The sequence below is a fragment of the Helobdella robusta genome (genome assembly GCF_000326865.2).
Source record: "Helobdella robusta unplaced genomic scaffold HELROscaffold_23, whole genome shotgun sequence".
In the NCBI taxonomy this organism is placed as follows: Eukaryota; Metazoa; Annelida; class Clitellata; order Rhynchobdellida; family Glossiphoniidae; genus Helobdella; species Helobdella robusta.
Genome location: NW_008704216.1, coordinates 2,232,398 through 2,249,682, shown reverse-complemented (window position 1 = coordinate 2,249,682; position 17,285 = coordinate 2,232,398). Strand labels below are relative to the sequence as shown.

Genomic DNA, 17,285 nt, shown 5'->3' with positions numbered 1-17,285 from the left:
TCGGTAGAATATATATAAAATTGTAGAAATATTTACCCACATATATATATATATATATATATATATATATATATATATATATATATATATATATATATATATATATATATATATAATGAGGGAGAGATACCACATCCAGTACATTTTTGATGCATTAATCTAAAATTACGAAAGTAATTATTAAAAACTTCTCAATCTGGTCAATTTTATAAACTTCTATTCTATTTGGAATTGGATATGTAACTGTGTGTCCGTTATGCAATCGGATATTTTGCATACAATTGTATAAGTTGTACGCAACTGTATATTTTGAAGGTTTTGTATCTATTTTGTATGCCATTACGTACGTCACTATACAGCAGGGCATCGAACCGGAACTGAACCGTAACCGAAAACCGTTAAAAACCGAAATTTTGCTCGGAACAAAAACCGTAACCAAACCGAAATATTGTTTGATAGCTTAACCGAAACCGAAAACCGTAACGAAATAAATACCGTACCAGACAATAAACACAAGCATACTTATGTATTCCAAAACATAGCAACACAAACATATAATCATAATTAAATGCACAGGCAAACATACAAACATAACATGCAAACACACACATACACAATCAAAAACACAAAACTATCTACATACACACATACAAACATCTTCATACACCACACACACCACACACACACACACACACACACACACACAGAAAAACATCCATACTGCGTATCATTAATACTTGAATCACCCTGGGTCGTCATGGTATGGCGTACGCACGTGCGTGTGTACAGCAAATATGTGTGTACTCAACTTTACGTACACGTGTACTGAGGGGTACTGTTTGTGTACAAATGACATGGTAGCAGGTGTGCGTTCAACGTGTACGTCTATCTACATCTGCGTTTGTATGTCTGTACGTACTAAATATTCATACGCAAATTACACGTGCGTACGTATCGCATTTATATACATACACGCTCATATGTACATTATATATATATATATATACACATCATTCATTCATTCATTCATTCATTCATTCATTCACTCGCTCACTCATTCATTCATTCATGCATTCATGCATTCATGCATGCATGCATGCATGCCTTTGTATATTGGAGGAATTGAAACCATTTATACATACGTGCTTCGTTCATTATTAAATATGCGTACATGGATGTCTTTCTCTCCCTCTCTTTCTCACTATATACATATATAATGGTGTATGTGCATGTGTGTGTACATGTGTGTGTTTTTGAGAGTGTGTGTGTGTGTGTGCGCGCGTGTATGTATGTGTGCGTGTGTTTGTTGGTACATCTACTGAGAAATTTTGCACCAGCTTAAATAGCTGTCTGTGGCGATACATTTCAAAATGTGGATGACGGTAGTGATGTTAACGACGACGATGATGATGATATTAATGATGATGTGATGAAGATGATGATGATGATGGTAGTGATGATGATGACAGTGATGACCATTATTGTATGTAATAATTTGACCGAGCAAAACCTACAAAGTATATAATAATAATATTAATAAAATAATAATAATGATTAAAAAATAATAATAATAATAGCACCAACATCTCAATCATTTTCAGTCGTTACTTAACCATCATGGTAAATGTTCGACATTAGTTTCTTCATCATCATTTCGACACCTTGGATAGAACTTGTTATTCAAATTTCACGAAACCACATTCCACTGCAGAGAATTATTCGATCGGGTTCTCACTTCAATATAACTGAATGAATAAATACACCGGTCAATCCAGACAACTTTGATGGGGGTGAATAGGGATAACCATTTTGACGAAGGGGGGTGGAGAAAAAACTTTGACTTGAGGGGCCATTTTGATATAAAAAACTGACATCCTTTTTTGGCAGAGTTTTTTTTTCAATTTTCAAAAAACCATTATTAGTGAAACAACATTACAACGGTAGTAGTAGTAGTTGTAGTAATAGTAGCAGCAGTATTGGTAGTAGTATCAGCAGTAGTAGTAGTAGTAGTATCAGCAGCAGCAGCAGCTTTAACACTTCAATTTATGTGATGTAATCACAGAATGGGAGCCGACTGAAGTACTACATGTAAATTGGAGACTTATATTAAGCTGAGCCGTGCGGTAAAGGTGATGATGATGATGACGTTATTTGTAATGGTGATGATGATGTTATTTGTGATGGTGATAATGACTTTATTTGTGATAAGGAGGAAGATGATGTTGGTTGTGATGATGATGATGTTGGTTGTGATGATGATGATGTTATTTGTGATGATGATGTTATTTGTGATGATGATGTTATTTGTGATGATGATGATGTTATTTGTGATAATGATGATGATGGTATTTGTGATGATGATGGCATTTGTGATGATGATGATGATGTTATTTGTGACGATGATGATGTTATTTGTGATGATGATGTTATTTGTGATGATGATGATGATGCATGTCTATGGTAATGGTGATGATGATGACGAAAATCGTGACAATTATCGCTTGTGATGATGATGATGATGGCGACAGTGACGTCAGTGAGATTAATAACGATAAATCACGGCATCTGTGATAAATATGTTAATGACGATGATGTTAATTAGGGTGATGACTCTTTCTAAAACTTTAATGATGATAAAAATTGTAATGATATACGTATGTGCATGGTTTGATGATGGTAATGATGATGACGACGACGATGATGACGACGAAGACGATGATGATTGTGCTCCGGTAAGAAAAAGTAATAATAGGTATATAATAATGTTAGTGAAATAAAAAATGTGGCAATAATGTTAGGAGCTGTAAGACGATGATGACGACGACGACGATGATGATGATGATGTTAAATTGTTTTGAGATAGTGAATGATAAGGATGATTACAAATGATATTGATAAAGGTACTCATATTAGAACGATGATAAAATACTCAAGATAGTGATATCAATGATATCATTGATCATGTTATAACCACTATCAACCTCACCACCACAAATAAAAACTCTGATTGTAATGAAACTCAAATGATGGTGGCACGCTGAGTAAATCCGATGAAAGAATTTTCGAGAAGAAAAAAATTCTTTAAGACAGGTGGCGGGCACTGAATTATACCTGTGCCTTTACATTTGTGGATTATGCATTGTTGGGGAATTTAATGTAGTTAGGAGGCATTCATTCATTCATTCATCATCGATTCATCCATCCATCATTCTTACTATAATCATTCGTCAATGCATCTTTCCATCATTTCATTCAATTTTGTGATTTTGTCGTTTCTTTGTTTCTGTCGATTTGTTTCCTTTTTTGATTCCTTCTGATGATTGTTCATTCGTTCATCGCGATGTTTGCTCGTCTGCACGTTTATGCGTTTTGTCGTTTCGTTCAATTAATACATTTGATTTATTTTTATTACCTTTGAACAAAACAAGATGGTGGTACAAATCTTGACGGCTGCTCAATTTAAAATGTTGTACTAAAATTGAATAAAAAATTAAACAAACAACAAAAATATATAACCAGTAAGAAGTGGTTACATTAAATTCTTATTTACAGTAGAGCTCTGACATACAGAGAATTGCTTAAGTATCATTCTTTCCTTACAATTTTGGCCACAAAAGCTGCAACGTCCACACCACACTACACTACACGACGTACAGACACATTCGGCAGTACTCGCAATGTCGCATCATACATGCATGGCAAATAGTCTTTTGATTTCAGAGAAGCAGTTTTCGACTCTTCTACCGTCTGAGCTACCTCACTGACCAAGTTATCGAATTAAACAAAAATAAAATAAAATATGTACTACACGAATAATATTTAACGTTAAAAGAGGACTAACAAACAATTAAACAATTAAAACTTAACTCTCTCTCGACTTTATTTAATCAGTAGATAATTTAAACAACAGTCTCAACTACAATCTATTCTTTCCAGTACGTTTCATTAAAAGATGCATGAATGCAACCACACTAACAACCACACATACACGCACATGCGTAGATGCATTCAATTTACTTTGGTCTGCATATAAAGTTGAATTGAATTGAAATACGCACAGACACAGGAAACCAACAGTATACGTAGAAAGGTACACAATCACGCATACACATATTGATACACTCTTACACACACATAAATCGCATACAAATACATACACAATACACGTAAGAACAAACACTCGTAAACACAAACTAACACGCGCTCACACAAACATACATGCCCACACAAGTCATATACACATATACTTACACAAAATTACACACACACAAACACACACACATACACACCTTCTCTTTTCTCCAGAAGATCAGCGAAATAGAAAGCCCCAAATGTATGGATGTCATCGGGCTGCGTTCTGAGAACTTCAATGCAGAACTTTTCCAGTAGCGAGTGAAATCCTCTCGGGACCTTCAACTTTGTAGGCGCGTAAGACATTTTTTATTTTGTATGTTAATCTTTTGTAATCATCTGTATTCCTTCAAATCAGTTGAAACTTTAAATGTTTTAAAGATGTATGATAAAACCGGCAACATTCAAAGATAAGTTTTAACTTGTTTAACAGCGTTAGGCTGATGAATTTGTGGTAGAATTTAAGCAAATGTGCGTCAACAACTTCACGATCACCTGTTTCTCAGTTGCTAAGCATTTGCATCCATGGGAATCGTTATCAAGTTCTAAATTATTTATTTTATTGGTTCTTTATTTGAAAATTTGTAACATTTATAGTCTTCATAGCACACTGCTAGTAGAACATGTAATTTTAATAAAAATTTTGGAAATAATATATTAAACGATGTTTGTATCCGTTTATTTCTTATTCACAAGGTGTTCTTGGTTCTACCGTAAGCTAAACGTGAACACTGAATTGTCTTCGGAGTTTTTCTACCTACACGATTTTGAACTCGAATTAACTTTTAAGTGTTAAAACTTTGACAATTTTTTATCGCTCCAAAGTTTTCGTTCTATAAGAAATTACTTGAAAATTTATTTTGGTAAAATTTTGAGCTTGAAACAACATGCACTTTTCTCATTTGATCGTTTTGTTATTTTGTGTGCAAAATTCCTTTTCATTATCTCCACACGAAGTACCTGCCGAAAATCTGATTGAGTATCCTCTGCCTAAGTTAGAGTACGACTTTGATGATTTGGAACCTTACATTGACGGGGCCACTGTGAGGGCGCATTACAACGGCCACCATGAATCTTACAGAAAAAAGATGAATGAATTTCTGCAAAAATGGCGTTCAGTATGATTAGGATTATTAATTATAGATAGATTATTATTTTTTATATGAAATATTTCATTAATTTTTTATGAAGATGATATTTAAATATTAATGGTAATTTATAATATAATATAATATGATAGGTCAATGTGGAATGAACTAAACCAATTGAACTGAATTTAAAATTAAATTTAGTAAAGTTTAATTATTAATAATTTATTAAATTAAATTAGTTATATATATATATTTTTTGTTATATGTTGTATATTAATTATATGTCAATTTATTTTTATTAATATTATATTCAGCATCAGTTTAAATTTTATTTGTTATCAATAAGATTATTTTAATTAAATTAATTATTTAATTGTTGTTAATTTGAGCAGTCAGTTTCAAGCAAGCTTCCATATCAGTCCTTGTATCAAATCTTACAAAATCTCAATAAAGTGCCTCATGATTTAGAAATAAGCATTCTCAATAATGTCGGAGGGTTAGTTATATTTATGTATTGAAATATTTGTAATTATTATTGTCTGCATAATTTTTTTATATTATAATAATATTTACCTACTTACCTAAATAAGGTAATAATAAATTTTAAAAATTTTTTAGGATAATGTATTGTAATATATATAAAATGTAATCATTCATCCATTAGATATGTCAATCATGCACTTTATTGGAGCATCTTGTCACCGAACCCGAGCAAGCAGTTGAGACTTCCAGAGGGTCATCTGCTTGAGAGGATCAAATCAGACTTTGACAGTTTTGATGAGTTCAAAAACAAGTTCACTGCAGAAGCATTGAAATTATTTGGTTCAGGTGTTTAATTATGTTTTCTATGGAAATACTATTTTCCAGCTACTATACATTCAAATTTTATGTAGGAACCTATTATCGTATTGAAAAATTTGTTGAGAGTTTAAGGGCTCTCAATTATTTTTAAAGAGTTTAAATGTTCAATATTAGATTGACGTTTATTATAAAATTTACAGGATATGTCTGGTTAGTGTCAGAGAAACCAAATTTTGATGGATCAGAAGGTCGTCTTAGAATAGTTTCTTCATCCAATCAAGATTCACCTATCACTTTCAAGCTCCTCCCACTTCTTGTGATCGACGTATGGGAGCATGCATACTACTTGAAGCACCAGTATAAAAGGGTGGAGCATGTTGAGGACTTCTGGTATTTGGTGGATTGGAAGAAAGTTGATGCACTGGTAAAGTTCTGGGAGGAGTTTAACTGGGAGTTGCATGGAACGTACAGGGAGGACTTATGAGTCGGTGATCGACAACTAATAAGTTTAGAGGACACATTTTGAAAAAGTGAAATGCATTTACCAAATAAATGAAATATATATTTTGTGAAATTGTTTTTAAATTTTTTGTTTAATTATTTTATTAAAATGTTTGCATATCGTTTAATAGTCAGTATTCATGCTTTGTTGAGTTGCCTCTGCTGCTTTGTTTCAGAACGGAAATATAACTTTTATATATTGAGAAGTTGTTTCAAAACGTTTTGATATTTTTTTGTTATATTGTCATTGAAATGTTATTAGCTTTGTTGGATATCTTTGTCCTTTTTATTAATAAATGTGATGTAATACTGATTATTCCAGTTCAACTCAATCAAAAAGTGATGCATCACAAATTCCTAACCAAACTCTTCAAATATTGAAAAATATTAGTGAAAGATTGAGAAAAGACGCAAAATTTAGAATAGATATATTAAATATGCGTCGTGACGGTTGAAGATGAGGTCCTGCTGTGCGGCAGTGACCTGGTTCAAATGCAGAATGATCCTCACTAATCGTGTACATCGCACACGCTGCAGTTATTTTCACGCATATTCTCGTGCGAGTTGAGTCGCTATGAACCCTGAGACAAGTGCGGTCAGGGTTAATAACTTTTAATTGTTGAATGAGTAATGTGCAAGAGTTTAATCAACGTAATACAGAAATAAATAGAAAGGCATTTACTATCCCTGAAGTTATGTGGGGTCAGAGATTGAGGCGAGGGACAACAAAAGACAGTTAAACGAATGGTAACTTTAGCAAAAAGTAAAAGAAAGATGTTAGTAAATAAAACTCTGCTGCTATAAACAATAGTAAAAACAATTTAACCAAAATTTAATGGACAGATTTTACAAAAGTTAAAACGTTAAAATGACTAAATACAGCTTTCAGTCAACTTGCATAAAACTAAAAATAAAAGAACCATGTACTCTATATATAGTAAGATAAGCGAAAATTTTAAAACTCGTGAAAATCTCAAGAAGAACATGATGTTTAGCATCAAGAATAAAGAGAAAAAAGTAGGAAACAAAAGAGAACAGAATAATAAATAGAATTTTTTTGAATCAAGACATGGCACAAAATAGCAAACAACAACAGTCAACGAACATTTTGAATAAAGTAAATAAATTTCAGTGAGATGTTAGTTGTATCGAAATGACGTCCACAATAAATAAGCAACGACTTGCTTGGGCGGGTTATTCGAAAAAATATATTCGAACGAGACATCGTGATTAAAAATAGTTCGTCTGTAAAAATTAAATTCATTAGTTCTTGAAAACTTATAATTAAATTGTTTGGTCAAAATGTCGTTACCGTTTTTGCCAGGATTTAGCTTCAACACGTCGGTAAGTATTAATACATTGCCTTGTTAATGTTGGTCTGTTGTTGTTGTTGCCCTACTTCAGACATCTGACTGAAGACTCAGGCATGGTTGGAGCCAGTTTGCTGGGACAGTTGAATGGATGGGGGGGGGTACATCATCCGGATGATGTTGCCGGCAGAGAGGGCATCTTTTGGTGTATCTGGTGTCAATTTTAGCATTATAACTGTTTATTAGGATGCAGTGACCTGAGTGGAGTTGGTCCAACGTTCTTCTTAAGGCTCTGGGCATCTTTTCTTCTACCTTGTTTATTTCAGCGGCCTGAGACGATTCTGAAGCGTGTATGGTGTCGTTGCTGTGTAGGGTGACTGATGCTGCCTTTAGCGAGGTGTTGTTGATGACCACAGGGAGCACCGGTTGTAACATCTGTTGATACTCTAAACGGGTGGTATCTTTAATGTTACGAAAGAAACGTGGCTTGTTTGTATAATGTGGCAGGGGTGGCTCGAGTTGTGACACTGTTGAAGGAACTGAGATGAGAGGAGACCCGTGTGCTGCCTTACAAAGAGCATCTTGCATTCTGAATGTAGATGATGTTCCGATGCTATGTTGCAGCAACCGGTTATCACCCGTATGGCAGCATTCTGTGTGCTTTGTCCTAATTTATTGAAGTAGGGATAGAACGTCAGTGGAGGCCAAACGGGGTTGGCATATTCTATTATCGAACGGCCGGTGGTCTTGTAGGTTTGCAGCAGGGTTTCTTTATCCTGGCCAGAGATGGTTCCACTGAGCGCTTTTAATATATTGTTGCGTTTTGTGGCCTTAGATGCTGCCAATTTGTGATGTTGCAAGAGTGACGGTATAGTGTCCAATGTGAGGCCCAAAAGTTTTGAATAATGTTCGAGTGAAAGAATCTAATTTTTGAAGATGATAACATTTCCTGCATAATTATGTGCTGTGAAATGAATAAATGACTGCAAATAACATCCTAATTTACAAAATTTTTTTCTTCTGCAAATTTTCCAGTTGGGCAAAACAAACTTTCACAAACCTCACTACTTAGACAATTACTGTGGAATGCCTCTGGAGGTTGGAATGTGGAAACCTGGAATAGGTTATAATTTTCAATAAGGTTATATCTATAAAGTATGTCGCATTTTTTGCGTTTCTATACTTCCTCCTCCCCCTTTCCACAAACTGTCACAAATTTTTAGACCCCCATACCAACAATTTTTTGACTCCCTCTCTCTTGAAAGTTACCATCTAGTTGCTAGCAATTTAAAATGTTCCAATGCAAACTACGGTATCTAACAACCTTGACTCCAAATAAAAACGTAACATAACTTCACAGATGAAAGGAAATTTCTTGAAACATGTAAAAAAATTTCAATTTGAAATTTGTTAACCTTTTTTGATAAAATTATGTTTTGCAATATTTTTATCAAATCACTATAGAAATTGAAAAAAGGCAAAGAAAAACGGGATGTCACATGAACTTTTGACCCCTACCCTTTGTCACCAATTTTTTGACCCACCTTCTTCTCTCTTTTAACACACGACATCCTTTATGGACAGCTTTAAATTATTTTGCTTAAATAAAAAAATTTATGCAAAAAATCAATTTCGTAAAACTTTCTACCGAGTTCTAAAGCGTTTGAATGGAAATGTTGATAGGCTAATTGTTAAACCGCATAGGGGGCGACAAAAGACCATGCTTCCAGTGGACCTCTCCACCCTACTCACACATCCCTAAAAGTAGCAACTGCCTCGGAAATTCCAGCCTTCCCAGATGGATTGCTTTCGACAAGCAGGTGTTAAGTTTCGATGGGTATTTCCAGGAATCAGTGACTGAGCATAAAGAAGGTCAGTTCAGAATAAGGAAAGTGAAACTGTACTTTTTCTTGGAGGACGATACACTGATGGTTGTAGAACCAAGAATCAGGAACACTGGGCTGTGTCAAGGTTAAAATTTATTATTGTGTAGATTTTCAAAGTTTATTGAATGTTGCACAATTATGTTTAGATTTATGATTCTTATTATAAATCTAAAACATTAAAAAACGTCATCATGAAAGGCGTCATAGTGAAGCGTCACAGAATCCACAAACCAGAGCCATGCAGCCACTTGTACTACACTGCGGAGGACTTCAACCTCGGAACGGAGATTGACATTTATGGCCGGGTCTACAAAATTTGCGACTGCGATTCATTCACATCGTCTTTCTACAAAAATATCGGCATCATACTCAAAAGGCCCGTCCCTTTCACTAGCATACCCTTCGAGAAAAAAATTGTACGCCACTCTTGTTTCCATTCATTTTTTAATTTTCAATCTTCAGTAATTTTCATTGTGTTTTTATTTTGTTATTATTTTCACATATCAAGTGACAAACGAAAGCGTGCTTTATACAAAACTGGCTTAATTCTTCAACAAATATCATGCTGACACGCTAAAACCAAATCATCATCAACAGTAGCAGTAGAACCAACATTTAGAGCAGCATTTGAAACGCAACATTAACAACTACAACGACAACAACAACATAAAAATGTCCTTATTGGAAACATCCATCAGATGCAAGAGAAGGACGGACGAAAGAAGCGACCGGAAAATGTCGAGCTGATGAGTTCCATGCAGTTTTTCACGAGGGACCCCTTCGTCCTGAGGTTCTACTGCTACTGGGATGACAGGGAGAACATGTTTGGAGACGTGAGGCAGTTCGTCATGAACTACTTCCTCTCCGACGACACCATCGAGCTTATTGAAGTTCTGCCGTAAGTTCCGTCACTTGGGGAAAGAATTTTATGATGTGATGGTTCTCAATTTACTTTTGTGAAAATAATTATCTTCGTGAATGTTAGTAAATTATTATCTATTATTTGAAAAATGCAAAAGTATGCCAATAAAATTTCCATATGATGGAAGTTCGTTGAGGTTTGACGAGAATGTGGACAATGATGAAAGCGGCGAAGGAAATTATTCTAAAATATTATGAAACGTTTGCACTGACTGAAACAACAAACTGTTGCAATAATAATGAAACATTAAAAATTCTTCATGCCAACTAACGACGGTTGTCCCAAAAAAATCTTTTTCAACTCTGGTTAACACTTTACAAACTGCCTTATTCTTTCCATAAACCATTCAACATCCCACTCCTCTGACAGACAGAACTCCGGCCGCGACAAGATTCCATGGTTTCTGAAGCGTTCTAAAGTCCCAAAGAAGCCCGAGACCATGAGGAACGTGGGAGCGACGGCAAAGCACAGCGTGTTGAACGTGTTGGGAGAATCCGGGTGGACCAGCAGGTATCTCATGGATCCTTTAGAGGTCGGAATTCAAAGTTCAGTTTTTGTCGTTATAGTCATGTTTATTGTTTTTGGCTCTCGTTGTAAGCTGGGTATTTACTCACGAGCGATCTTACATCTGCCAAGTGACAAAATGTATTCTTGTGTATGTGTTAATTAAATATAGAGTCTATGTCACCTCAATTTCGTTCGTTCTTCCAAGAAAGAAAGATTTATAATGTGAGGAGTAACTAAAGGCAGTTCCAACCTAATATAATTTTTATAATATTGCACATAATACTAACGCATAATAATAATTATGCGTTACACAACGCACACACACACACACACACGCGCACACACACGTTGTAACAGGTGGGAAGAACTTACGACGATTTTTATTTGGATTCTGACATCCGGATCGGATCATCGTTGAACGTCTACAACAGGAGGATCATCGTTCATAGCATGGATAATTTCACGAAGGATTATTACAGGAAGAAATATGGGATAAGTACGTTTGCTGGTTGATCGGTTGTTTAATTGATTAATTGATTGATTGGTTGTTTAATTGATTGATTGGTTGATTGATTTTATCTATTGGTTATTAATTAATTAACGAGGAGCTGCTTGGCTGTTCGTATGATTCAATTTACATAATCAATCATTTGACTATATAAATAAATAAATCAATCAATCGATCGATCGATCAATCAATCAATCAAAAACAAACCACCAACCAACAAATCAGCTGATTTCACTCCCACCCCCTGCCCACGGAATGTTGACCCGGACTTTTTCAACCGCAACTCACGCTACGAGGTGGACGACCATGATGAGGATGGCCTCAGAAGAGCAGGTGCTGATGATGATGGCGGTGTTTGTGGCGTATGCGGTCACGGCGGAGGCTGCTGTTGTAGAGTTGAGGAGCAGGTGACGTTGCGTTTGCAGGAATTTTGTGAAAAAATTTAGCAAAACATTTTGAAATCTAACAATTAAAACTATTCAACTTATCGACACTCAATTTCTACATCGTTTTCGTCATCGTCGTCATCATCGTTTTCGAAACGATTATCATCATCATCACTGCCGTAACTCAAAATGAAGGTGATAGAGGGGCAGGGTAAGGCGGAGTGTGACCCCGGCATCAGGGCATGCCCCCCCCACTGCAAGGAGAGCGACAGTTTAAAAAAACACATTGACCTCTACAAGCAGAAGTACTGCCATCTACCGCCCTACAATGGATTCGGGTCGGAAGAAGATTCTGCTGGTCTGCCACCTACCAACCATTCGTTCATTCGTTCATTCATTCATTCATTCATTCATTCATTCATTCATTCATTCATTCGTTCATTCATTTATTTATTCATTCATTCATTCATTCATTCATTATTGAATAAACAAATGATTGAATGAATGAATGAATGAATGAATGAATGAATGAATGAATGAATGAATGAATAAATAAATGAATGAATGAATGAATGAATAAATGAATGAATGAGTTCGAAATAAAAAGCTTGATTGAATGGTAGATATGACGAAAGCTAAGATGTTGACAAGGGTGATAATATGCGATGGGGAGGTTGTAACTGACCGATAGATAGGTTGATTGATCGGTTGACCTGTGTATGTGTAAATAATAACTTGCCCACCCAGGCAACTGCCTTACCCTCCACCCCGAGACCCTCAGAAGCAATGACGCCATCCAATTCTTTGTCCACGATAGGAGGGCTCTTGACAGTAACCTACTCAGGTCATCATCATCACTATCCTCATCATCATCACAATCATCATCACAATATTCGCCACCAGCGTCACCACCACTACCACCACCACCACCACCACCACCATCCTCATCAGATTTGAAGCTTGCCTCATGTCATCATTCGCACCGGACACGCAGCGCAAGTTCATCGTCCTCTACTTCCGTACCAACGACACTTTCAAGATCTTTGAAGTCAAAGTTAATAATTCTGGTATGTCTGTGTGCGTGCGTGTGTGTCTGTGGGTATGTATGTATGTATGTATGTATGTATGTATGTATGTATGTATGAATGTATGTATGTATGTATGTATGTATGTATGTATGTATGTATGTATGTATGTATGTATGTATGTATGTATGTATGTATGTATGTATGTATGTATGTATGTATGTATGTATGTATGTATGTATGTATGTATGTATGTATGTATGTATGTATGTATGTATGTATGTATGTATGTATGTATGTATGTATGTATGTATGTATGTAAAAATTTAAAAAAACATTCAACCTTCGCTTGAATGTTTTTTAAATGATGGCCACTATGATTTGTTTGATTAATGTTTTGTTCATTTCGGCTGATCGGTTAACAAATCATTCCATTAATTGAGTAATTTTCTTGTAAACAGAATCCCCTGGAAAACTAATAACATCTAATGTACCAATCTATTTGTTTAATCAATCTATCAACCAACCAAGCAATCAACCAATTTATCGATCAATCTACCAACAAATTATTCAACCAATCAACCAAATAACCAATCATTCAACCAATCAACCAACAAATCAACCAACTAATTTACCAACAAATCAACCAACCAACCAATCATTCAACAATCTTGATAAGGTTACATCGGAGGGACGTTTGCTTACCGGCAACGCATACCCAAACCGAACCAGCCCAGGTTCAAATGCGAGCTGTCGCGATATTACGGTAAAGAGGATCTGTACATCGGCAGCGTCATCGTGTATAGTGGTCACTCATTTGTACTGACCATGGCAGATGAGTATGCGCTCAGTTACATGGAGAGGAATTGTAATGAGGTGTGTATGTGTTTGTGTGTGTGTGTGTGTGCGTGGTGAATATGTGTGGTATGTGTGTGTGCGTGTTCGTGTGTGTGCGTGTTTGTGTGTAGTGTGTGTGTGTGTGTGTGTGGTGTGTCTGTTTGTGTGTGTTTATGTGTGATGTGTGTGTATATGATGTATATGTGTGGTGTGTGTGAGTTTGTTAATATAGTGTTTTGTTGTTTACTGAATATTCATTTGATATGCTGATGCGTTCATTCAATTAATGATTTATTTCCTTCCGCCATTCACCGAAATGTATAATTTAATTTTATAAAGTCGCTTAACTTTATTTCAGGTTTTACTTTTTTATCATTCATCTACGAAGTTTACTCATTTTCTTATTCTTTCAACTCGTTTTTTGTAATGGTTTTTCAATCGTTCATTCATTCATTCATTCATTCATTCATTCATTCATTCATTCATTCATTCATTCATTTTTAATTAATTAATTAATTAATTCATTCATTCATAATGCATGTACGCTCACTTGTTCACGCGCTCTTCAGTTTCCTCAGTCTGACTGGCGGAAAAGTTTGCGGAAGTTGGTTCCGATACTGGAAAATAAAGAGGTCGGTGATAGATGGATGGATGGATGGATGGATGGATAGATGGATGGATAGATGGATGGATGGATAGATGGATAGATGGATGCCGATGGATCTAAGGATGGATGAATGAATGGATAGACGGACTGAAAAATAAACGGATGGACTAATGAATGAATGCGCGTACACACGCACACAGATAAAAAGAGACCTCGAACTACTGCGATCGGAAGCCTGCATGCCGTACGAACAATTCAAAGATGTGATTGGTCAGAGCGTGGGCAGGGTCAACAAGATTCTGACCTCAGTAGATCGAGGTGGTGAAACTGGAAGTGGTAGAGACGGTTGTGGTAACTGCAAAGGTAGCAGTGGTGGCTGTGGTAACTGCGATGGTGGTAAAAGTGGCTGTAGTGGTGGAAATACCGGTTGTTGTAATGGTAATTGTAGTAATGGTTGTGGCTGTGGAGGTAGTGGTAACGTTTTCGGCGGCGATAATATTCTTCGCTCTAAAAATTGCGGAGGGGCTGTGGTTTGTGGTGATGGATGTACCGTCAGTCTCAACGAGCATGATTATCTTACATTAGCCAGGTTGGTTGTTGGTCTGCAGTCTGGTTGGTTGGTTGGTTGGTTTTGTTGGTTGTTTGGTTGGTTAGTTGGTTGGTTGGTTGGTTGGGTGGTTTATTGATTGGTTGGCTAATTGGTCGATTGGTAGGTTCATTGATTGATTGGTTTATTGATTGGTTGGCTTATTGGTTGGTTGGCTGGTTGGCTTATTGATTGATTGGTTGGTTGATTGTTTAAAAATTGATTGACTCGTTGAGTGATTGATTGAATGATTGATTTTTCCATCTACTTCATTGTTATCATTATTTTCACAAAATTTCAGTCTGGTCATCATGTTCATCATTCAATTTATGTTCTTAACATCAAGTTTTTTTTACATTCTTATTATCAGCTTTCTCATCTGTTTTATCACCATCACCACCACCATCATCATCACAATCATCATCACAAGCGTCATCATCACTACATTAATCATCACCAATAACACCACCATCACAATCATCACCAGCGTCATCACAGCGTCATCATCATCATCATCACCACCAGCTCAGGCCTGCTATCGAAGGAGTCGATGATGACGATCTTCAAGGCACACAAGGTTCCTGTCTTCATGGAGAGGATAAGGGATGTGCTAGATCAGTCAGTTGTCATGATGATGATGAAGATGATGGGGATGACGATGGTGATAATGATGATTACATCAACGATAATAGTTATGACATCTCAGATGAATCAACAACACTCACACATACAAACACACATACACAAACAAACACACACACACACACATCGCATGTGATTGGCGGGGATTTCCTATGCATTCGATCCCAGTCGTTATAAATATTAATAATTAGGATGCTGTTGACGTCATCGTCATCTTCTTTATCGTCGTCATCATCTTCGTCATCATCATCTTCTTCGTCGTCATCATCATCTTCGTCGTCGTCATCATCTTCGTCGTCGTCATCGTCATTATAATGAGCAATTAACGTTGCCAAGAGCTAACAGTCGCAAACACCAACAACTCCATTGCAAATAATAATCAACACCATACTTAATCATCCAACAATTGTTGCGTTGGTTAATCCTTCTTACTGAATTGTCCAACAATGTTTGCCAAGAGTCTCAAAATCTCTGCAAAAAATTTGACCTTACCCCAATGGACATCCTTTTCATTTTGATTGTCCGTTATTAACTTTATCTATAAATGATTGCTGTGATTAGTTCCGACTCAATTTTGTTCACATCGCATGAGTAAAATTTTGTACTCCATTGTGTGTGTGCGTGTGTGTGTGTATGTGCGTGTGTGTGTGTATGTGCGTGTGTGTGTGTATTGATTTGATTTCCATCAAATAATCAGCGTTGCAGACAGCAATGGCATGGTGGATTATGAATGTTTGTTGAAGGCGATCGACTGGAGGTGTTGTTGCACAGTGCCAATACTCTACACCAATCCTGCCATTGTCGTCAGGCAGAAACAACAGGTTGAGTTGTTGTTGTTAATGTTTTTGAGATTAATTTGTTGATGTTAGTATAGATGCTAGAGCGCTGTTGTTGTTCTTCTTAGTGTTGTTATTGTTGTTTTTGAAATAAGTTCGTTTATGTTAGCATTGATGTTGTAGCGTTGTTGTTTCTGTTCGTCTTTTTAGTGTTGTTGTTGATGTTAGATTTTTGATGTTAGCATTGATTTTGTTTGTTGTTGCGGAGTTGCTGCTGTTTGTCGTTACTGTTGTTGTTGTTGTTGTTGTTGTCGTGTTTGGTGGTTGTTTGCGGTTGTTCTGGTTTTGTTCTTACTGGCGATAGTAAAAGTGATACTGATTTTGATGATAATAATGATGTGATAATTTTGTAATAATGATGATGACGATTTAAACGATAATAACTTTTAAGTCTTTCATCACGCAGCTCCGACATTTGCAAAACTGCTTCCATTATCACTCATACAGTCGAACCTTCGCAACACAAAAGCTGTACACTATCCACACCACTCCATACGTGGCATACCATCACGTACGCACGCACAAGCACCGCATCATACGCCTATGATGGTTTTTAAGTTTCGGACAGCTGGTATTTGAACTAGGTCATCAAGCAATATCAACGTGAGACATGGCCACTTCTACCCTCTATGCTAACTTGCTGAACAACGATGATGTGATGATAATAATTATTATAAAAAATGATTTCAACAATAATCACGATGATGGT

The 17,285-nt window shown here is 36.0% G+C and overlaps 3 protein-coding genes across 3 annotated transcripts; 2 read left to right on the top strand and 1 right to left on the bottom strand.

The window, feature by feature from the left end:
- Positions 1-4,257: 4,257 nt before the first annotated feature.
- HELRODRAFT_78945 (hypothetical protein) lies at positions 4,258-4,437 on the bottom strand (the record flags this gene model as incomplete). The annotated part of the gene is made up of 1 exon (XM_009019069.1): positions 4,258-4,437. The coding sequence occupies one exon, from the start codon at positions 4,435-4,437 to the stop codon at positions 4,258-4,260; it is 180 nt and encodes a 59-aa protein (XP_009017317.1).
- Positions 4,438-5,018: 581 nt separating this feature from the next.
- On the top strand, positions 5,019-6,507 carry HELRODRAFT_78629 (hypothetical protein; the record flags this gene model as incomplete). The annotated part of the gene is made up of 4 exons (XM_009019068.1): positions 5,019-5,249; positions 5,615-5,718; positions 5,887-6,050; positions 6,224-6,507. 4 exons carry the CDS (start codon positions 5,019-5,021, stop codon positions 6,505-6,507), a joined length of 783 nt encoding a protein of 260 aa, XP_009017316.1.
- A 1,319-nt stretch (positions 6,508-7,826) lies between these two features.
- HELRODRAFT_78915 (hypothetical protein) lies at positions 7,827-13,983 on the top strand (the record flags this gene model as incomplete). Its single annotated transcript, XM_009019067.1, has 11 exons — positions 7,827-7,868; positions 8,870-8,957; positions 9,539-9,805; positions 9,919-10,136; positions 10,419-10,618; positions 11,012-11,174; positions 11,507-11,649; positions 12,310-12,401; positions 12,791-12,887; positions 12,995-13,110; positions 13,748-13,983. The coding sequence occupies 11 exons, from the start codon at positions 7,827-7,829 to the stop codon at positions 13,981-13,983; spliced, it is 1,662 nt and encodes a 553-aa protein (XP_009017315.1).
- Between the last annotated feature and the right edge of the window lie 3,302 nt (positions 13,984-17,285).